At 38.6% G+C, this 24,424-nt stretch overlaps 1 protein-coding gene across 1 annotated transcript; it reads right to left on the bottom strand.

The window, feature by feature from the left end:
* Positions 1-2,369: 2,369 nt before the first annotated feature.
* On the bottom strand, positions 2,370-15,477 carry GSL8 (glucan synthase-like 8). Its single transcript, XM_079044611.1, has 46 exons — positions 15,105-15,477; positions 14,328-14,425; positions 14,013-14,176; positions 13,784-13,907; positions 13,130-13,240; positions 12,888-13,013; positions 12,115-12,204; positions 11,937-12,034; positions 11,733-11,850; positions 11,532-11,660; positions 11,367-11,443; positions 10,803-10,878; positions 10,589-10,681; positions 10,403-10,505; positions 10,199-10,322; positions 9,928-10,114; positions 9,782-9,834; positions 9,626-9,686; positions 9,416-9,497; positions 9,211-9,260; positions 8,993-9,079; positions 8,756-8,841; positions 8,469-8,673; positions 8,212-8,372; positions 8,018-8,138; positions 7,837-7,934; positions 7,654-7,744; positions 7,414-7,574; positions 6,431-6,540; positions 6,208-6,339; positions 6,049-6,117; positions 5,803-5,968; positions 5,603-5,720; positions 5,402-5,521; positions 5,161-5,276; positions 4,940-5,023; positions 4,689-4,854; positions 4,423-4,599; positions 4,299-4,346; positions 4,060-4,218; positions 3,769-3,971; positions 3,540-3,698; positions 3,228-3,450; positions 3,079-3,129; positions 2,819-2,998; positions 2,370-2,732 (listed from the first exon to the last, which is right to left on the bottom strand). The coding sequence occupies exons 1-46, from the start codon at positions 15,310-15,312 to the stop codon at positions 2,496-2,498; spliced, it is 5,700 nt and encodes a 1,899-aa protein (XP_078900737.1). The 5' UTR covers positions 15,313-15,477; the 3' UTR covers positions 2,370-2,495.
* Positions 15,478-24,424: the final 8,947 nt, after the last annotated feature.

Raw genomic sequence — 24,424 nt, forward strand, 5'->3', positions numbered from 1 at the left:
GGTTACCGGTTGAAAGATACCGAAAGGGAGTCCAGCTTCCAGTTATACCAGTCAGATACCGGTTGAAAGATACTGAGGGATATGCATTATGTGTTTATGGTATGTGGTATGATGGGGGAACTCACTAAGCTTTGTGCTTACGGTTTTCAGTTTTGGTTTCAGGTACTTCCTCTTTGAAGGGAAAAGAGTCGGCACGGTAGCAGCGCATCATACACACAATTTTCCGCATATGAGAATTCTGGGATTTGTACTCTGACATTGTTTTATCATGATACGATTTGACCACTGATACTTTGGTTTTGATATGATTTGATGCTATGGTTGTTTTCAGACAAATGGTTTTATAATTACTATATTTAAAAATGAAAATTTTTTGTCATGATTTTTGGGATGTTACAATTATGGCACCGAATAACTGGTTATTGGATATGGTTCGTGTTTAAAAATCTCTCACATTGGCTCAACTGTCATTCAAACACCACACACGCCACTAATTCTCAATTTTGTTCTCTATGTTCCATCTTTCTCTCGAAATATTATTTCAATCTCTCGCTTATGTCTTGACAACAAATTCCTAATAGAGTTAGTTTTATTCCTTTGTTTTTGTCATTAAGGAACTGGCATCCAAAACCCCCTGTTCAAGGGCACAGCAATCAAAGGAATGTATGAGTTGTGATCATCCTTATCTCCTCAACTTTTTGCTATGCATCAAACCAACCCAACTACATGGCATCATCAATTAGGGCACCCACAAAATAAAGTCTTCAAACAGTTGTCTTATGTTCTTTCTTTCAATTCTAATTCACATAACAATTGTAATTCTTGTCAAATCAATAAAAGTCATCGTTTGCCTTTTCATGAATCATCTATAACCTCCAATGCTCCTCTATATAATATTTTCTCAGATGTTTGGTGTGCTCTTGTAGAATCGTATGATCACTACAAATACTACATAATTTTTGTTGATCATTTTTCCAAATATATTTGGCTCTACCCAATGAAAAAGAAGTCTGAATCTCTCACTATCTTCACCCGTTTTCAATTACTTGTTGAAAACTTCTTTAACACCAAAACCAAACAACTCTTCTCAGACAATGGTGGAGAATATATTAAACTTCATTCTCATCTATCTTCCTCTGGTATTTCCCACCTCACACAACATAATGGGTATGCTGAAAGACGACATATAGTAGAAACGGGTTTGGCTCTCTTATCTCACGCAAATATCCATGTTACCTTCTGGCCATTTGCCTTTACAACAGTTGTATACCTAATCAACCGACCCCCTACTTCCATTCTACACAATTTATCACCTTTTCGTTGTCTTTTCCAAAAGGAACCAAATTATTCCAAACTTAAAAGTTTTGGTTGTTTATGTTATCCATGGCTGAGACCTTATGCACCACACATCCCAAATCCACCCCATATATCTTCGTGGGCTACTCCCCCACTCAAAGTGCGTATTACACTTATGACCCAGCATCCTCAAAACTATTCACTTCCAGGCATGTCATCTTTGTAGAAAACGAATTTCCTTTCAACAAATTAGCTGCTACAAACATACCCTCCCCCACAGTAAACTTAGACGAGTGGCTCCTTCTATCTCTTCCCATCATAGACACTACCACATCAAATACCAACAATCCACCCACACCTCCCACCCTTGATGAAACTTAGGTTCAAATAGGAACAATTATATTATGTAATCCATGCCATTTAGCACCACCCTTAAAGAAACTGCAAGCAATACCATGATAATAATACCATTCACAATGCTTTACACTATAATCTGCAAGCAATACCATGATAATAATACCATTCACAATGCTTTACACTATAATTAGTTTATAGGTTGTAGGAACCACGGTTACAAAATTAATTAAACTTTCATAATAAAAACTTAAAATTATTAATTAATTATTTTAAATAAACTATTAATTAAAAGATATTTTTTTAGTTATATAAATTATAATCGTTGATTCAAATAAATACGTGAAATAATATCACGCTATAATCAGTATTAACTTTATTTTATTTTTTATTCTAATGTTATTAATTTAATGTATTTAGAATGGAAAAATTAAAATTTGAAATGGAGAATCAATAGGTTGACAAATGGCATGACATTAATTAGGAGAACTAATACAATGTCACATGGCAAAAGAACTATTTTTTTTATTAGTATAGGAACTAGGGAGATATATAAAAGACCATATAATAATTAATACAAACTGCAGATTTCATCTCAGAAAATAAGAGTATTATCCAAACTTCCAAAGCTTAAGGAACTAAAGTTGTGAGTTGAAGAGGCAAACAAAATCTTACATCTCACTTAATAGATAGATAGATAGATATTCACAAAATAAAAATAAAAAACCCAATTCAAACTTGTACTATATCTTCTTGTCATGTTAGTCAGGGTGCAAAAATAATACAAGATGAGATGATAATTTAGAGTCTGAAATGTACAAAATCTGTTCTGTACAAAGTTAGAATCATGCCTGAACGTTAGCCTTGTTCCCAGCAAGAATGAGAGATATCTCAAGCCCACGACTAAACGCTTGATTGAACAGCAACCGCGATTGAAACGTCGACACAAATGGAAACCAAGACAACATTGCAATCGGTGCAAAAATGATCATTCCCATTCCAGCATCATACATTCTTGCAAACTCTCGTACCGAATCCCATAGTCCTATCCTCCTCAACACCCCCTTCCATGCTATTGCCAGCTGTTTTTTTTTTTTTTTTTTTGTTTTTTTGCATCAAAATAGTAATCAAGATGAAAAATATTCAAGTTCAAATAAAATTAACTTACACATATCACGGCCCACCCAGTGGCAATCAAAGCAAGCACGCTGGCAAACAAGTCGGCCACTGTTAGCCTTGTGAAGATCACAACAAGGCAAAGGGCTGCGATCAGGCTCAGTGCTGCAGCTCCTTGAACGAATCTCAAGAATAGCTGGAAGTTTGACTTCTTTGAGCTGAATGTGAAGATCTATATACATATACATATAAAACAGTTTAATTATTATATTAAATCATCAAAACTGATTTATAATAGGGATGGATACAAACCTTAAATATCATCACAATTCCAACTAACACCACCCATGAGAATCCATAAAGCTACTCAACCAGACCAACATATCATGTCATGTAAATGTATTTTTTGTCAATATATTTTCACTTAGAAAAATAAATAAATAAATAAAAATAGTAAGTACCGATAATGACGTATTATTTCCAGTGAGATGGAGCTTGTAGACTATCCCGTATTGAAATATGAAGAACCTCAAGCTCAAGATAGTTTCAAGTACACGCCCTCTGATTGTCTGGATATGTGCCTGTTCTTCATCCCACCAGGATTCCCAACTATTGTCTCCTTTCACTCCAACTCCACCTTTATACATAAGCCAATTAGTCCAATCATCAAAATCTTCCACAGTCCTGTTCACATCACATCCCAATCATCAAAATCTTATAACATAGATTCATGAATTTGGAAAAAGAAAACAAATGGATTACTGGAAGCATACTTCTGCCATTCGAAGCCAGATGGGTTGAAGATATACGGTGCAAACAGCCATGAAACCACAAGAAACCAACTGCTCAGTGTCAGCAGAACATACGAAACACTACCTCCTTCAGTGTACCCATAACCAATATAAACTATAAGAAGCAATGTCACTTCCAGCCTGTTTCAGTTTCACAACACAAACAATTACTTATTACTTATATTATATAAATAAATAAAATAATACTTACGCCTTCACAAAATGACTTCTTGAGTAGAGCCTGTAGTTATCAGCAAATTTTATATGTTGTACAACAAAGCCTCTACCAGTTGCTCTGTACTTAGCACCACCATGTAAGATAGTTCTTCCAAAATAATGAGTTCTAGTTCCTAATGAGAACGTGAAGAATACAGAGCATAGCTGAAGTTGCATTGTAATGAAACTGAAAATGGCCTGCAAAATCATACAATTTTAAACATAATCTACAAGTACCAGTGATATTTGATATATCTGTCAAGTGAACCTGTGAATGTCAACAAACCTTGAGTAGCCCAAGTTCAAGTATGAAACCCATAACCATTGGAACTGCAGTAAATACTCCAATTTGGACTAAGAATTGAGTATTTAAAACTGCACTGAATGCAGTATTACCCAGTATTCTAGATCTACTACTAATCCCCTCATCAAGTCCTGAGAAAGCCTGAAATATAAATATATAATTATTTTTGCAGGTTAAGAAATTTTGAAATTGGAAACTCTATGTAATTGTAAATAGTTTACCAGATATGCCCTCCCATACAAGAAAACATAGACTGTTAGAACTGTCATCTGCATGCAAAACAAGAGCTCCATTAGAAAAAGCAAAGCAAGATTGCAGAAAGTTATATTAAAAAAAGGATTTTACCATTGTGCAGACATAGTAACCAACTGTGGTGTAGTAGAAAGAGAGCATTCTGAAAAAGTCAAAGAGTTGACCAATTCTGTACACGTCCCTGCTTAAAACTTGTTCTCCATTTCCACCTGCAACTTTGCCTTCAAAAAGGGCAATTTGATTTAACCCAACATCTCTTCCTTTACCAACCTACATGTGAAAAAGATTGGACAAAAATAAATAAAATAAAATATAATTATGAATTATAAATATTTAGGCAGCATTGTGACAAGACAAACCTGTATGTACTCATGATGCGTGATATTACCCTGTCTCAAGGTGGAATTGAACCCTGCATATATATCTTCACTGATATTAATAACACGTGATGCCTTACTTATTCCACCTCGAGAAATATGGAATATTCGGTCAAACACATCAGGATGTCCATAATGCATCCGAACTCTGTAATATATATAAACCAAACCAATCAATTAAAATAATCAAAATTTCAAATTTTTTAAGTTTATAATAAATAATGGCAACTTACTTGAGAGGATATGCCAAAACACGTTGTCCCAATGTAACAAAACTTGTCTCTTGGTTGGACATAAACCATGCCAGAGAAGAAACACTGTATCATCATATAGCAAGAGGAGACATTATATATATATATATATATATATATATATATATATATATATATATATATATATATATATGTTAAATTAAGAAATGAGGGATTAAAACTTGAAAGAAAGGAAGGCAAACCTTCCAGTAAAAACATGCTCTCTAACACCAAGAATAGTTGGAGGTCGTAAACCATGATCTGCTCGAAATTCCTCAAGGAGGTTTCTCATTTTCATTGCCTCTTCAAGATAATTATCCTTCAAAAACAACATATAAATAAATCTTTCAGCATAAGCCGAAGCAAACAAAACAACAAGAATTGACAATAGTAGTAAATATATATATATATATATATATATATATATATATATATATATTCCACCTGGTTCATGTCTATGGTTTGAATTGCTTCTCCACGTGTGAAAACTATGGCATGGTTTTGATTCTCAGGCTTTCCTTCTCCAAGTTTGGGGTCGCCAGGGAGTTTTATGGAATATATTTCCTAACAGGAATCACATTACATTGTTATCAAAATGAACTCATATATCATAAAAGATTTTCCATGTAAGTAAGTAACCAATACCTGGTCTTTTCCATTGATATCAGCTTTCACAAGCTTCGAATAAAACGACTTTGTGATCTTTCCATCACCACCTGGGACCTCTTCAACATGTATGAAAGCAACTCGAAGTGCCTCATTCCTGGATATAAAAACAAAATTAAACCCATAACCTACAAAATCAAGTAAACTCAATGCAAATTGTAACTACTAACTACAAATACCTTTGCAGCAAAAGACCAATATCAGTGGCCTCTTTCTCCTTACGTTGTTTTTGCTGTCCATATATTTGACATGAAACAACGTATGTGAATTTCAAATCAGCTTGTGCTCGAGCTTCACGTGACTCTTGAAAACCTTGAGGTGAAAGGGCTGCTTGAGGGTGAGCTACTGTTGATAGAGAACAGAAAAGATAACAGTTACATATAATAATCTTGCCAAAGAATCCTATTAGGCTAAAGAGTACCTACCTCCTAATGATCTGTTCTCTAAATAACTCTGAAGCATCAAAGCCCTCCTGTAATACATCATACCACGAACTATGTACAACAAAAAAGGTAGTTTTTAATAATCATAATCATAATATAATCAAATTTTAACTTAAGAAATGTAGTATTAGAGAATCTGACCTGTCCTGGCTAAGGTCTGTCCACGATAAGACACCCAAAATCGAAGCTCCAATGCGTCTGTAGCACTATCTTGAAGTTCCACATCTCCAGTATCAACACGGCCTATTCGTTCTAGAAAATTCTCCCATTCATCTGAAATAGAGGGAAATGTGTTAGGTATTATCTATTATGGCATACATGACAAATTCTTAGATAAGAAATCCTAGTCAGCAAGGAGAAGTACCTGGAAAGATTTTCTGAAGATAGAAGATGGTAGAAATTCCATCTTCATTTTCTGCCCATAAGTCATGGGAACTATAAAGTACTGTCTCGCTGTAGTAGGGTGTAAAGACACTGTTTTTTTTTCAAACATATTGCAAATCAATCAATCAGAGAGAGCTATTAATATTATTATTACCTCAAATAGAAAAAGTAACACTTAGGTTGCGTTTAGTTGCGGAAAAACAGTTTTCATTTTCTGTTTTCTGTTTTCCGTTTTCAGTTTTCGTTTTCCGCTTTCAGTTTTCATTGGAAAATTTAGAAAACGCGTTTAGTTAAATCTTATTCATTTTTCATTTTCCATTTTAAAAAATTAGAAAACGCGTTTAGATGTGCATTTTTCTATGAGTTTTCATTTTCCAATTTTTGTTATTTTAACTAACATCACACAAACCCGCAATGCCACTCACACTCCACCCCACCCCACCCCACCCTACCTTACCCTACCTCATCCCACACTACCCCACCCCACCAACCCCTACCCCACCCTACCTCATCCCACACTACCCCACCCTATCCCACCCCACTTCACCCTACCTCATATCGATCTGAGATTGATCATCCATGGTTACCAAATCATTTCATGGTGCATTTTATTTTAATGTTATTCATATGATGTTTTGGGCTAAGTTTAATACATTAATTCATATCTTTGGAGTAGGTGTGGGCTGTGTCTGTGTGTGTGTTTGTGGGGGGGGTTGTTTATATTTTAGAAAAAATTTGGAATTAGAAAAATGTGGAAAACAATGATTATTGGTTTTCCAAAAAATTCCAATTTCTTTGTAATTTTAGAAAACGGAAAATTTTCATTTTCCATGAAAAATTTAGAAAAATAGACGAACTAAACGCGTTTTCAAAATTCTCATTTTTCTTGGAAATTTTTTCCGGAAAACGGCCCATTTTTCCGCAACTAAACGCACCCTTAGCTTCTTCAAGATTTACACGTACCAGAAAGGCATCATTTCACTAACTGGCTTTGCTGGAGGCATATGCATGAAAAGAGAATTTGTAAAAAACTCTAATCTTCTTCTTGCTTCAAGATTCTTAGGGACATTAGCAGCAGAATCCTTCATTTTTAAAAGTAAGTGCAACCGCTTCACCTGCTCCTTCTGTAAGAAGAGGTTAAATTATGTTGTCAATGAAATTGAACTTTTTTATAAAACTATAGAAAGGTCAAAATCAACTTACAATGTCGGGATCTCTAGGCCATCCGATATTGGCAAATAGGCGTCCTTCATTTCTTGCCTTTGCTAATATATTCCATGTATCAAGCTGCTCACTGAAAGATTTAAAATCCTACTATAATTAATCTCATATAGAAGTAAAACATTTCATGATTTAGGTTTAGGGTTTAAGGTTTACACAGCATACCTTAGATCAGGTGACAAAAGACCATGAGTAACCACCTCATATAACTCATATACAGCTTTAGCAGCTCCTTTTGCAAGTTCAGGTTTTTCATCCATGATCTGTAACAGCAATATTATGTTACAAATTGACCAATAGATTATATTATATGTATATCCCAACTTGTATAATTAACAAAAATTACCAGAAGACCGGTCAATGCATTAAATCTTGACAGCACCAAAGGAAGCTTTTTAAAATCTAAAGTCACAAGGAGTGAACCATTCGACATACTATTGTTGATCTCACGAAAGATTCTTTCAACCCTGCAAGTAAAATCAGTGAGAAATAATAGGCATAGTATAATATAATCATAACTGAGGGGTACAAAAAACAAACCATAGCTTTCCTTCTCCATCAACTAAAGCAAGTAGTATCTTCTCAATGCTGTAGTAGCATTCCTGGACAGCATATGCCATATATTCATCCCTGATAATTCTACTCCAAAGCTCTGATTGATTATCCTTGCAGTCTATAGCTAAGTCAATCGCCAAATATATCTGGTCAAATAGTCCACGGTCAATACTCAATACAGAATGCATATTGTAGGTAATTATGACAGATAAGATTTACAGGTTTTAGACTTTTAGTTTTACCTTGCTGCTTAATAAAAACAAAGGCCATTGAACTAATCTAAGACTTCCAGTGTTGATTGGCATTGAAAGCAAGTCCATTTCCCTATTACTGATGTAATCTTCTTCACGCAGACTTTTAATGATTTCATTCCAAAATGGGGAAAACTGGGCAGCATAGGCCTTGTCATTATTGTCTTCAGGATCTAAATGTCCATTAATTGGTGCCCTGGAGAAACACAATGTAATACATGAAATTAGAAGATATAAAAAGATAAAACAAAGAAATACCACATCAATTAGACACCAACCTTTTTGCTTGTGAAGACACAAGTTGCTTGACAAAGGCCTCTGGGAAGCTCTCAAACCGTTTATGGACCATCTCAATTGACCGGATCTACGTAGTAAAGATATTGTATAAAATTATATACCATCAACAAAATGTAAGAGGTAGTTATTATTATATATATATATATAACCCTACCCTTTTGAGGGTGAATGGAGCATAATACTTGCAAAATCTATAAGATTTGGATAAAATGTCATACCTCGCCTAATCGTCCACGTGCACCCATTACACCACCAACAATTGCAGATAAGAGAGTGTACCAAATATGAATATCCATAAGGTAGATCTGAAGATTCAAGAAGAATAACAGTTATAAACACTAAATGAACTATGAAGTATTTTAAAAATATGTCTAAAAGGCGTTTTTTTTTCTATAAGTCACTTGCAAGAATGATTGGAAAGAGATGAAAAACTCACAGCCACTACAGGGGCCCATATGCTCACTAAGGTAAGAGCATTATTATTATCTGCAAAGGCCAAAGGATAAACACAAACTTAGCCATGAAAGAAGCACTCCTTTGACAAATCCACAAAATGGAAGTGGAAAAGTTGTATCAGATTCAAGAAGTGATCTAAAAATAAACAAAAACCAAGTGAAATGTATGGAAGATTCAACGGTTACCCTTTGAAACAAGATCACGCCAGGAATATTGCAGCCTGGGAAGGTCCTTGATAATGTTGGTGGGCTCCACCAATGGTCGAATCTGGAAAGTTAAGAATAGACATCATAACAATGAACCAGTAACTTAACAAAATATAATGACAATCTTGTAGAACAACTGCTAAAAAATAAGCACACGAAAAAACTTGTATATCATGCATCATAACTTGCCTGAAGGAAGTAGGTGAAAGTAAACTTGCAAACAAAGACCACCAGCCAGTAAAGCACGTATCTGCAAACATTGAGCACAGAGAGTAAGGACTTAACTTAGGTTAAAAACAAGTACAAATAGAGAGAAAATGGCACTAATAAGACATGGAGCAAAACCTTATGTAATCCATTGGTCTCTCGTAAAGACCACGCCCAACAAAATATCGCTCCTGGATGACAAAAATTTTATAGAATAAATAAAGAACTTAAGATGCTTGTCATATAACAAGAAACTGAAACCATAGTCCAAGAAGGAAAAGTACCTCGTAAATCCACTTAAAAAATTGGAAGAATGGCTGATCAGACTTTTGAGATAACGAATGACAGGCTGGAATTTTTAGTAGCATTGCAAAGAGTAAGCGTGCACCAGCATAAACACCCACAACAAGTAAATATAATCGAAAATACATTGAATTTGAGTTATTGTCATTTCTTTCCTGCAAAAGTTTTCTGGAAGATTCATTGTTCACAATGCAAGTAGTCAGTCATAGAAGTGCATCAAATGCTATTAAAGGCAGATGACTATGGACTTACACATAGACGTATGTGATAAACACTGAGCTCAATGCACCCCAGAATAACCTAATAATCAGCCTTGAAATTGCCATGCCTCTTGCTGTGCTGTATGCCCCAAACATTAACAGTACATCCAAGCTACCTGTATAAGTAGCAAACATTACACACACAAAAAAAAATAATAATAATAAATGCAACACCAGTAAGGCATTAACTACTCACATTCCACAAATTCCATGATAGCGTAGGTTGGACCAATGCTAAGCAATGCTTTAAATGTATTGAGGTTTAGTTTTCCATGATCAAAGGCTATTATTGTCAACCCCTAAAAGAAAATGAAAAAGATTAGAGCCAATATTTGACCTCACTGCTAAAAGGGCAAAAAAAAATGTGAACAATGAAATGTACCTGGAACATGACTACTAAAAATATCCACATACGATGAAAACTCCGGTACAAGTGAAGGAACGTTCGATGCTCCACAAAAGTGCTTTTTCCAGTCTGATGATTTGAAAAATAAAATAAATAAATAATATTTCAATCAAGAGGCAGTCCCTAATCTAAACTGACAGATAATGTAAAAAGATGGATGGCTCTATAGTGAATTTAGGTGATGACTTACCCTTTTTTTCTTAGTGGATCGAAGAAATGGTGAATCATCCTTCATAGGCCAGCTCAAACTGAAGCAAGTAGGTGACCTGAATAATTTCAAGTATTAGCTTCTGAAAAGTATATAAAATAAGATGATAAGCCCCAACTAATCCTAGAGTGCTTTTAGTTGATTTGCTTTAGTAGAGTTATTCTGTTATCTATTTAGCTTTAGGGGTAGAATGGTCTTTTTGGTATTATGGTTGTTATTGGCTGTTTTGTTATGTTAGGAACACTATCTTTGTCCCTTGTTTGTTTGAGGGACCACTCCTTTTGGAGTATCTTTCATTGGTCATGTCTAGTATATATCCTTTCAGGGGGGTATTGTTTAGGTAGCTAAGAATTGATTTGTAAAGAACTTTGTTCTTCTTTTGGAGAGTCCATTCCTCTCGAATGAATGGGAATTCTATCCTAATTTTCTGGTATTATTGAGTGTTTTTTGTTGCTGTGAATCTGTTAGCATGCCTGGGGTATACGATAGATTCAACAAGGATCTATCATAAGAGTAATTAATTTGTCACAAAGATGAAAGACCTACCAGAAATATTCATTGAAATCATCATAATTCCTCCATGCTGAATGGGCAGCTTTCCCATTATTGTTTCGTTCTGCTTCCTGTTGAAAGAGAAAGATTTGTTTAAATATGCGAGTGACAATTTAATAACAAATTCATGACTTCTATTAACAAGAGAGATTTATTGACCTTAGAGAGTGTGTTGTAAATTGGTTGAATGACTTGTGCCAAAAAGGACACTGACTTATCTTCACAAATACAACTCTGAGCAGGGCTAGCTTGTCCATGATCCAAAATAGCATCCAATTCCCTGGCCATCTAGGTAATACAAGTATTCATTAGTTTAAACAATCATTGATCAACTAATAGAGATAAGAGTAAGACACTTACATGGTGGAATATATAGCAAATGCATTCTGGAAGAAAACGGACATTTGCAGCTTCACCCCAGATTAAATAGTACAGTGAAACCAAGAAAAGCTTTCTGTCCTTGTTAATGGCTTGTATACTGTTGAAAACAACTTTCACAATTAGCATAGCATGAGAAACGATGATTTTTATTTATAAAAAGTGATAATAGGGGATGAAAGTCACCTGTTCCAAACCAGACGTATACGCAGATATTTGCACCATTTGATGTAATTATCAAGAACCTTTAGGAAAACTTCTGTAATAGCTTTCTCATCTAGTTTCTAAGAAAATTATGAATGACACGTCAGCAAGATTCCATTAATAATAGTGTATAAACTGTAGACACAAAAAATATACTTACTGGATCAGCTTCAATTGGTATGCCAAGTCGTGATTGAGCATTTGCTAAAGAGAGAACAACATTCTCACGTTGATTCCTGATATTGTCTTTCTGCATATGTAATGTCACCATAAGTAAAGAAAACTGAATTGAACTGAAGGAAGAAGATGAAGCACAAGTTGATTTTCAAATGGATGATGGAATATATTACACATTAAACTAGTTGTGTAAACCATTACACAGCTGGAAATATAATTTGTTGAGCTGACAACCGTAATATATTTTTTTTCTTTTATAGGGTTGTCATATTGGCTAGATGACATAAAGGGAGAAGTGAAAGATGCTAAGAGGTGCTTATGTGCATTACTTGCTCACCAACTATGTGTATCTATGATGGATTTTCTGCATGTGCCTTTCAAACTACATGCAAGTTTACCAAATGTTTTGTAAATAGTTTGGAATGCAGTATGCACAACTGAAGTTTGGTTCCCATGATTGGATGGAAAGTTTGAAACTTAATGATGAAATAACTTGTTGTCCCCTTTTGTAATGAAGTACATCTCTTATATACATATTGCAAGCTTCCATGGATTTTAAAAATGAAATAAAAATGGTTTACTTCTTTTGAGATTGGGATGTTAAAATGCATTCACTCATCCAAGTAAATGAGACAACATGAGTGATATGTTCACAACTCCCACGTCTAAGTACATAAACACCTCAAAAGTCTACAAAGAACTAAGATATGCAAACATAAATTCTAAAACAAAGTTTAAATATGAAAGAGTCCAAACCTGAAAACCAAACACAAATTCGAGAAGATCAAACATGTCTAAGTTACGCTGTGCAGGAACCTCAAAATCAGGTGGAAGTCTAGGGAACTCTTCATGATATCTAAGTGCAGATATTGCAGCTCTAACCTGAGAATCAAAATAAGAAATGAAGCCTTATTCAGTAAGGTCAAGAATCAAAGTGCATCACAAACATAGCTCTTCACAAAGAAATAAATTGCAACTAAAACAGTCATTTAACTTACTTCTGGATAGAACCCAATAGCATTTGTCAAAGATGGTGCCTCAAGTGGAACGATGTTGTAAGGTGTTAGATCCCCCGACAATCCTTTATCTGTTTTCTTTAACCTTTTTATCTGGAATAAATATATAAACAAAAAAAAAATAAGAAAAAGATAGCATGGTTTAGATAGTTGACACTGAAACTCTTAACATAAAACTCAATCTAATAATCATCTATGAACATTGGAGATGCTTTTAAAGTTTATAAAGAGATTCTCAATCTAAAGAGCAAAGTAAAACAATGTGAAGTCAAATCAACAAGAATAATAATTTCTCAGTGGCAACTTTGTAGAAAGAATACTTTGATATTCAGTTAACCAACTTTTAGATGATACAAGGATATTCAAGAAGTTCATGATATTCAAGAGCCCAACGCACTGAAACTCTTAACATAAAATTCAATCTAATAATCATCTATGAACATTGGAGATGCTTTTAAAGTTTATAAAGAGATTCTCAATCTAAAGAGCAAAGTAAAACAATGTGAAGTCAAATCAACAAGAATAATAATTTCTCAGTGGCAACTTTGTAGAAAGAATACTTTGATATTCAGTTAACCAACTTTTAGATGATACAAGGATATTGTTAACTCATAGGCAGGATGGGAGAAGAAATACCTCTTCTGCAATATATCTGCCAACTCCATCAGGTGCAGCATCTTTGCTAAGGATTTCCATTACCTCAACAAGAGCTCTAAGTGTGGTAAATACCTTTTTAGTTTCTTGAGATCTCAGTCCCAAACTGAAATTCATATAAACAGTTATGCTTAGGATTTTATTTTCACAAGTGACATTATTATATTTACAACAACTCAAAAAGTGGTATTTTTAAAAGATAAGAGTGTACCCTCCCATATCAGAACTGAAAGTTCCAGATTCAAGCATTCTTTGTTCCTCTCTCTGGATTTCATCAACTCTATGCACTCGTTTGTAACGCTGATAGAAATCCCACAGGTGTTGAGCATCACGATTACGATCTATTCTCCCTCCATCTTTTTTGGCTAGTTTTTGCTGCAATAAATATCAGACTCCTCAACAAGTATTTATTAATAATGAATTAGACTAGACTTAGTCTGTAGAAACCTAAACCGTGACAAGGTGAGCTCATTAAAAGTTCAAGTAACAATTTGAATGATGTAGATTGTTGAAATGTTTGTCTTACCTTGATCACAGACATTAAACCGGTTTTAAACTGAAGAACTCCTCTTCCATCACTATTTGGGTCCAAATTTTGAGCCATGGTATATGCCTGCTCACACACTAAAATTGTTTTTACAGTCAGATATTAATATGAAGCCCCAGTTTATAAAATTATGAGATTTCACAACCTTACAGTTCAACCAAATATAGTGAAACTCCCCATGAAAAGGATACAACTGATACAAACATGGATAACTTTTAAAGCTCAAGTTTGCATAACCATCTAAATATCTATATTTGAGTGGCATTCAGAGTTTCTTTCTTTAACCCTGTAGGCAATCTTTTTGTTGAATTATTCAAGTCAGAAGGAACTTGAGAAATGGAACAACATCCTATTAGAATCTTAACTCCAACTTAAACTCAGTATCTTCAGAAAAAAGACATAGAAAGCTCCGAACAAGTTCAATATGTCATCTTTCTTAGTAAGATGGGGATAAATTGTACTGCAACTGTTTACCTAATTCATCCATCATCACTTAACATATAAGATGCTTTCACCTTGGATGCCTAAGGGGTTGGTTTTCCGCTCTAACATTGATAGAAAAAGTTGTCCAATCACATTGAATTCTATAAGTAGTACAAGAAAAACAACAATGGAGTCCCATTGGCAGAAAAATTAACATCAACTCTGTATGTAGAAGGTACTTAGTTCACATCGAGAATCAAATTGTTGCTCTTTCGGAAAGGGGCGGAGGAAGTACGATACTATAATGGATACATACAAGCAAATTTAACTTACATATCCTGGCAACGTGCGCATCCTCCGCTTGAATCTCATCAGCAGCTTGCAAGATCGCATTGATATTTGTGGTCCGTTGAAGCGAATCAGGAACTGCACTAGCAAGACCACTGGCTTTTCTCTCATGACTTTGTCCGGCAACTCGTAGCTGCTCTCTCCGGAGAGTTGCTCGGACCAACCTTCCCCAATTATCAGAAACTTTCGCCATTTTTCAAGTTGAAATTCAACTCGAAAAGTCTAATTTAACTAGGCATAAAGCAATGAATACCTCAAACTGCAATAGATCTGGACTTCAACCCTAAGTAAACTCTAAACATAGGAAGACAATTCAAACAAGGAAAAAGTATGAGCTCGCTCGACGCGTTCTGTAGGGTTGCCTGTTCAGATCAGTGGATATGTCGCCGAGCCGTTATGGTGATCATGTGAGGTGCAGACCACCGTTACTAAGGTCTGGCTATTTTCTCGTTCGTTGGATGGGTACTTTGAATTTAATCGTGCGGTGAATATTGCGGTTGCTGGCTGGCTCAGACTTTTCGTTCCAGATGATTGCCACTCGGCACGTTTTCCGCCCCGCTCTTTAGGTTTAAAAGCATCGCGGCTCGTGCTAAAGCCAGCTAAAAGTGAAAATTTTAACAAAAACAACTTAGAAAAATTAAGTCAAATCCATATATTTTGGCATTACTGATAATACAGTTACTTTTTTTTTTTCCATTTTAACTATTTGAACCGGATATTACTTGCGATTAAACTATTGGAAGTGACTATTTTTCAACCGGATATTATTTGCAATTGAACTATTGGAAGGGACTATTTTTGAACCATATATTATTTGCAATTGAACTATTGCAACTGACTATTTTTAGATAACAGATAACATTAACAAGTTCCAATGGTTAAATTGTAAACAAAATATAATAATGGTGACTTTTTTTGGTAATAGGCCAAAATATAAATATTTTTTTGTCGATGTATAATAATTTTTAACCTCAACTTTTATATTAAATTATAATCTAACAACCGTTACAATTTGTTTGATTTTTAATATATAATAATAAATAAATACACATTATTAATTATACTTCTATTTAATAAAATATAAAAACCGATTAAAATGTAAAAATATATTGTTATGAAATGTATCGTCACCTTTTTATGATGGAACTAAATCAAAATATGATACGAAATACATCTACATACTAAGTACTTTGATGAAAAATCTTCTTATGAACTGGTGTGTATCAAAATCATGATTAAACGATAGATGATATTTAGATAAAAATATATTAGCATATGCATAATGTGACATCCTCATTTTCATGGTTCGAAAAGACCTTTTCTTTATGCTTATTTTAAAATAAAGTTATATTGCGGAATTTGTCCCATAAAAGTATTTCCGAAAAAATGTTTTTCATTGATTATTAAAAACTTAGGGTGTTATAATTGATACAAGAAACATAAACATAGTCATTATAGGTCTTACAACATTTTTTATACTAATGGTCTACATCTCTTCGAATCTCTCATCAGATCCAAACATCATTATTTAGGTACCTTTGTACTACTTCCTGTGATACAAAGAAATTAACTGGGTCGGGCTTGGGAGTCTGGTGAGTACATAAGGTTTTCAACCCACAATAATATAATTAATTTGTTTTAATTATATACTTCACATCAAGCAAATAATTTGATTACTCATTCCCGTTATTCTCACTCCCTGATCCTAAACCGATGATCTCAAGGGATCTATCCTAAAGGATCTCTAAGTGAACAATTTGCCTCGGGGATTCCTTAGCAATATGTGTTAATAAGACAACCATATGGTAAACAGAGTACCATCATGAATAGTTCATCCATACCTACATGTTATAATCTTATATGGTATGTGGTTCATTAACAACTACAGGTCAGAGACCTTCCTATGTATAGTTCAGTAACACCTACAGGTTGTAGACCTATCTGTGTATGATTCACCAATGCCTACAAGTCGTAAACATGTCCGCAAACAATTTATTAACACCTACAGGTTGTATACCTGCATGTGTATGGTTTATAAATACCTACAGGTTGCAAGCATGTCCATGTTTGACCAAACTTGTCTAGAATAGTGTGTGGTCGTCATCAGTACCCTACTAGGTGACTACATTGCTATTACAATTGTGTTGTGAAAGTCATGGCCTTCCATCATTATTTTCATATATCTTCACCCCTCACCGCCCCATATATTATAAGTATAAAAATACATATATGGTTAAATAAAAATCATCTCATACTGTTTCATCTAACACTATTTTTATCACAGATCATAAGCACATATATCATTCAATTATCTAATTACGTCATATTTATGTGTAAGATGAAGTAACTATGCACTAACTTGTTAAAGTAGATGACTCGGAATTTAGGTAGCGCTTCGCCTAGCACTTTAGCTGTAACATCCCAACCGTCAGGTATTATTAATATTTTTCCTTTAGACTTCACGTTGAAGGTCTACTCGACGAGTTGGCGCTATGACTCGTCGAGTAGTAGCGGGCCAGGACACGTCAATTAATGAGTGACTCGTCGAGCCGGCATGGGACTCGACGAGTAGGAGCTGGCAGTGGAAACCCTAATTTTCAGGGTTTTTGTACCATATATATTGGACCATTAGCGCCTCCCACTGTCCTCTATCACCCTCTTGAGACCCGGAAACCCTAATTGCTGTGAGTGAGAGCTTGGAGAGTGTTTTGGAGCTTTGGGGAGTGACTTTTGTGAAGGAAAGTTGTAGATCAAGAGGCTAGCATCAAGATTTCCGTGTGGATCCAAAGTCTACTTCAGTTTGGGCACGTTTTGGAGGTAACCAATTGTTACCTTAACCTCTTTTTCTTCTAGAATCATTCATATGTGAAAACTAGGGCTTTCTTTAGTTATTCATGAAGGGATGTTGGTATGAGAGCTAGATCTGAAGTTGAAACTTCAGATCTGAACCTCTTTTGAGTCCTAAGTCCATAAAGTTTCCAGCTTTTGCAAGGATGAGACTCTCCTATGATGTAAAGCTCCATTAGAAGCTTAGATTGGTCATTTAGAGCCTTTAGGGCCTTGCATGTGTGTAAAGTTTGCAACTTTACGTGTTAAACATGCCTTAGAAGCTTGGACCGGTAATCTGGAACCTTGGCATGGCTTAAAAAGTGTCTGCATGGATGAAGGTCTGCAAGGACTCGGCGAGTCATATGAAGATGGTCGTGAACTCGTCGAGTTGATGAACAAACTCGGCGAGTCCGTTGAAGATTGCCTTGAACTCGGCGAGTCGTTCGAAGACTCGGCGAGTCGGCTAGGGTTTCTCCCAATTCTTGGACACGTATGAACTCGGTGAGTTAAAGGGGAACTCGACGAGCCAATCAAGGATTTCACGACTTCTCGAGTTCAGGAAGGACTCGACGAGTCGGTGAACTACACTCGACGAGTCGAGTCAACATGGACTGTTGACTTTGACTATGGACTTTGACTTTGACCAAGAGTTGACCAGTTGACTTATGAGGGTATTCTGGTAATTTGGAGATTTATGAAAAAGGGTTTTATGGTAACTATAGGTGGTGGAGTTCGTGTTGGTGATCCGGGAGTTGAGCTTTCTAGTTTCAGACGACAGTTGCAAGGTGAGTTATCCTCACTATACTAAGGGGTCTAAGGCACCAAGGCCGGCCCATTGGATATGTTATTCCAGCAGTGTTAGATGTTGAGTATAAGTTAGTGTTGCATACTAGTAGTTATGTCAGTTAGGTAGAACTGTAGGACTACCTGTGATGTTATATGATTATTGCATGCTCAGTGGTTATGTGGTATGTTATATGTTATGTGGGATGGGTTGAGGTTGTACTGCTCCGTGCGGTAGCTAACAGGCCTTAGGAGCATTCCAGTTACGGGCTAAAGGGAGACTCGTACTGTGGGCTCGGGAGCATTCTAGTTACGGGCTAAAGGGAGACTCGTACTGTGGGCTCGGGAGCATTCCAGTTACAGGCTAAAGGGAGACTCGTACTGTGGGCTCAGGGGTAATCCAGTCTGTAAAGTTGGGGACCCATTACATGTTGTTCAGTTTGTTATGATATGTTTATATGGACTGTATGTGTATCGGTATTTTGGGGGAACTCACTAAGCTCTCGGGCTTACAGTTTCAGTTTATTGTTTCAGGTACATCAGGGGATCGCGGCAAGGCGAAGGCGTGATCGTACAGCTCCTCATGGTTTGTCTATGTTTCTGGGAAAACTCTGATATTATACATTTTGAAAACAAAGTTGTAATGATTTTTAATGGTTTGAAATGTTTTTAAAAGTTTAAATTGGTTTGAATTTTTGGGTGTTACAAGTTGGTATCAGAGCCTTGGTTTGAGTGAATTGGAGGAACATGCATGTAACTCCAGTCTCAAATCAAGGAAAGGATTTTCAAAATAATTTCTTTAAAAAGGTTTTCAAAATAAGTAAAGGAGGATGCAGGATGTACGATCAGCCGGAGCCAGTAAGTAGACCCCAAAATACCTTACAAGTTATTTGATTATGAGATATATTAGAACAGCATGTTAGTACTAGGCTAGGGATCTTCAGGAATTGCATGATAGAATTGCCTGATTACATGATGCCTGCTAGCCTAGGGTTTCCTTTATATGAGATTGACATCATTACTGTAGTTGTTTAGTGTATGCATCGCGATTATACATAACCAAGATCTTATAGCCTGAGAATGTTTGATTTGGCCTTATGTGCTGTTCTTGTTTGATTGGGAGCTTAGGGTAGGATTGGATATTCGAAAGTCTATAGGGTCCAGCGTTACGTATGGCTAGCATACACTAGGGCTGCAGGGTTGGTGGAAGTTTCATGGATAGGTGGGTTGTGTGAGGCCGAGAGGCCAATTAGGAGATATTAGCATTCCTCTAGGAGTGAGGACTGAGTGCTCGCTATGTTGTGTATTCAGTTAGGGAATTGTGGTGATGCTTGAGACAAATATGGGTAGGTGTGGAAGGTAGTAGGGGCCCATAGTACTGAAAGCATAGGACCCATACGCGTGCCAAGTGAGTCACAATCCCTAGGGTTAGTCGGGAGTTGGCTCCCAATTATTTATATGGATTAACTGATATCTTGTGGTATGTTTCAGAATGGTGATGACGAGACGCTTTGTGGCTGGATCCGGTTCGGGATCAGGATCAGGGGACAGAGGCCAGGAGGGGCCAACAGCACCTGAGCCAGTGGTGCAGATGGGTACAGAGGAGTTGGATACTAGGATTCGAGAGATCATGCATGAGGAGGTTGCTGCTACGTTCCGGGCACATTTACCAGAGATGTTTGGGTCGATTAAGACCGCCATGGTGGAGTACTTTGATGAGCGCTATGCAGCCCTTGCGGAGGCAGCCGCCGCGGCAGCTGCATCAGCTGTATCAGCGGCAGGAGGAGGAGTTGGTAGGGGCTTCCAGTACATGGACTTCGATAACACGAAGCCCCCTACTTTTGATGGGACGCAGGATCCCATCAAGGCTATGAGATGGATTTCAGATGTAGAGGGGTGTTTCTTCACCTGCTCGTGTCCTGCTGACCAAAAGGTCAGGTGTGCTCTGAACCTGCTTAGGTTTGGGGCCAAGGACTGGTGGAGACTTGCGACTGGGTCGTACACTGATGATCAGAGAGCCGTTGTTACTTGGGAGCAGTTCAGGGACATGTTCCGCGCCCGTTACATTCCGCAGGTTGAGCGGGAACGTTTGTCACAGGAGTTTCTGAGTTTGAGATAGGATGGGGAGTCGGTGACGGAGATCACCCGTATGTTCACTGAGAGGGCGATGTTTTGCCCGGAGTTCGCTTCAGAGCAGGCTCAGATGACCCGTTATCTGAGCATGCTCAAGACGGATATCCGTCAGTTTGTGTCCACCCAGCGATGTGTTACTCTTCTAGAATTACAGCAGGCCGCCAGACGGCGTGAGTTAGAGATTGAACTGCAGTTGAAGGAGCAACGGCAGGCCCCGACACAGTCTTAGCCGACGCCGAAGCGGTCTAAGACCGCTGATACTAGGACCGGGGGTCAGCAGAGCCGCACTTGTGGGAAGTGTTGCAAGGGTCATTCTGGTGTGTGTCGAGATGATACTGGGTGCCACAGGTGTGGCAAGACGGGGCATTACGCGAAGGACTGCCGCCAGGCAGTCCCGATTCAGGGTATGAGGTTATGTTATCACTGCGATCAGGTTGGCCACATTAAGGCCAACTGTCCGTTGCTAGCCGCCAAGTCGGTGCATGCTCCAGCACCGACTACCTTGAGGATCACGGATGGGAGACCAGTCAGGACAGAGCCTCCAAAGGCTCAGGGTCGTGCTTTCCAGTTGACCGCAGAGGAGGCCAGGGCAGCACCAGATGTGGTTGCTGGTATGTTTCTATCCTTTATCTCATTTTCTATATGTGTTGTATAGTTATCTATTGTACCTGTGATTAGGTACGTTTTTAGTGAACACTTTGCCTGCTTTGGTCTTATTTGACTCGGGGGCGAGTCGGTCCTTCGTATCTCAGTCATTTAGTAGGGAGTTCAGTGTGCCAGTAGGCGAGTTAGAGTGCCCGTTGCGAGTGTCTATCGCTAACGAACACGGGGTTTCTACTTCTTCAGTTTATCGAGGGTGTGATTTGGAGATTTTCGGGGTGTCCTTTCCGATAGAATTGATTTTGATCCCCATGGGGGAGGTGTGCGTGATTGTAGGCATGGATTGGCTCAATCGGTTCGGTGCTATGATTGATTGTGAGGGCCAGCGAGTGGTAGTTCGAACCCCAAGTAGGGGAGAACTGATTGTATATGGCGAGGGCACCAGAGTGGGGTCAGGGTTTTGTTCATCTGCCAGGGCTCGACAATACATTCAGCACGGGTGTGCGGGTTATCTAGCGTATGTGGTAGATACGCGGGTCAGGGATCAGATTTTGGTTTCCGATGTATCGGTGGTCAGGGAATTTGCAGATGTGTTTCCGGAGGAGTTGCCAGGGATACCTCCGGAGAGACAGGTCGAGTTCAGGATCGACCTGGTGCCAGGTGCGGCCCCTATCGCTAAGGCGTCGTACCGATTGACACCGCCAGAGATGCAGGAGCTGTCGTCACAGCTACAGGAACTGCTAGGCAAGCAGTTCATTCGTCCGAGCAGTTCTCCATGGGGAGCACCGATTCTTTTTGTCCGAAAGAAGGACGGTTCGCACCGGATGTGCATTGATTACCGGGAGTTGAATAAATTAACGGTGAAGAACCGTTACCCACTCCCGAGGATAGACGATCTCTTCGATCAGTTGCAGGGTGCATCTTGGTTTTCCAAGATAGACTTGAGGTCTGGGTATCATCGGGTCAGGGTCAGAGAGGAGGACGTGGAGAAGACCGCGTTCCGAACTCGTTATGGACATTACGAGTTCGTGGTGATGCCGTTTGGGCTCACCAACGCGTCAGCGGTGTTCATGAACCTGATGAATCGGGTCTGTAGACCGATGCTCGATCGCTCGGTCATAGTGTTTATAGATGATATCTTGGTGTATTCCAAGACCCGAGAGCAGCATGAGGAGCATCTGCGGGAGTTATTGGGAGTTCTGAGACGAGAACGGCTATACGCCAAATTCTCGAAGTGTGAGTTTTGGCTACGAGAGGTCCAATTCCTTGGACATATCGTTAACCAAGAGGGGATTTTGGTCGATCCGGCCAAAATCGAGGCGGTTATGCAGTGAGAGGTTCCGAAATCTCCTTCAGACATCAGGAGCTTTTTGGGATTGGCAGGGTACTACCAGAGATTCATACATAACTTCTCCAAGATTGCGGTACCCCTCACTCGTCTGACGAGGAAGGGGGTGGATTTCTGGTGGGGCCCTGAGCAGCAGAGGGCATTTGAGACCCTCCGACAGCGGTTGTGCGAGGCCCCAGTCTTGACACTCCCGGAGGGAGTTGAGGATTTTGTGGTGTTCTGTGATGCATCCATCACAGGGTTAGGGGTGGTCCTCATGCAGAAAGGACGAGTGATAGCTTATGCGTCGCGGCAATTGAAGCCGCATGAGACAAGATACCCTACGCATGACTTGGAGTTGGGGGCGGTGGTATTTGCCCTCAAGATATGGAGACATTACCTTTATGGGGTCCGTTGTACCATTTACACGGATCACAAGAGCTTGAGACATATCATAGATTAGCCGAACCTGAACATGAGGCAGCACAGGTGGCTGGATGTAGTCAAGGACTACGATTGCGAGATCCTTTAACACCCTGGTAAAGCGAACGTGGTTGCGGATGCTTTGAGCCGAAAGTTAGCTGAGTCTTCCACCCCAGCGGTATGTATGAGGATAGCAGTGGACTCCCCGCTTTTGAGTCTGATCAGAGATTCCCAGGTTGAGGGCATGCGACCGGAGAATTGGAAGCTGGAGAGGATCAAGGGTGAGAATACACGGTTTGAGCAGGATAGTCGGGGATTATTGACCCGATGCGGTCGGGTTTGGGTTCCGATGTCTGGCGGGGTTAGGCAGACGGTTATGGAGGAGACTCATAAGTCTCATTTCTCTATTCACCCGGGGGCCACCAAGATATTCCGGGATTTGAGTTTGAACTATTGGTGGCCGTGCATGAAGCGAGAAATCGCTTGGTACGTCGAGAGGTGCTTGACGTGTAGGATGGTCAAGGCCGAGCATCAGAGGCCACATGGCAAGCTGCAGCCCCTGGAGATCCCCATGTGGAAATGGGAACAGATCACGATGGATTTTATTACCAAGTTGTCGAGGACGGCAACGGGGTTTGATGCTATATGGGTCATCGTGGATCGATTGACCAAGAGTGCCCATTTCTTGGCCATACGGGAGACCTCATCGGCCGATAAATTGGCCGACATGTATGTTCGCGAGATCGTATCTCGCCATGGGGTTCCCGTTTCCATTGTCTCTGATCGGGATGTCAGGTTTACCTCCCGCTTCTGGCAGAAGTTTCACGAGGAGCTGGGCACACGGTTGCACTTCAACACAACCTTCCATCCGCAGACTGATGGTCAGAGCGAGCGGACCATTCAGAACCTCGAGGATATGTTGAGGGCGTGTATCATCGATTTCGGTGGGAGCTGGGATTCCCACCTACCGCTTGCAGAGTTCGCCTACAACAACAGCTATCATTCAAGCATTGGCGCCCAGCCATTCGAGCTGTTGTATGGGCGGAGATGTCGCACCCCGGTTTGTTGGGGTGAGGTTGGTCACAGGGTGATGGGTCGGATGGAGGTGGTCTTGCAGACTACCGAGAAGATTCAGCAGGTTAGATAGCGGCTGCAGACCGCTCAGAGTCGGCAGAAGAGTTACGCTGACCGACGCCGATCCGAGTTAGAG

The sequence above is a fragment of the Lactuca virosa genome, chromosome 4 (assembly GCF_052849685.1).
Source record: "Lactuca virosa cultivar CGN04683 chromosome 4, Lactuca_virosa_CGN04683_v6, whole genome shotgun sequence".
In the NCBI taxonomy this organism is placed as follows: Eukaryota; Viridiplantae; Streptophyta; class Magnoliopsida; order Asterales; family Asteraceae; genus Lactuca; species Lactuca virosa.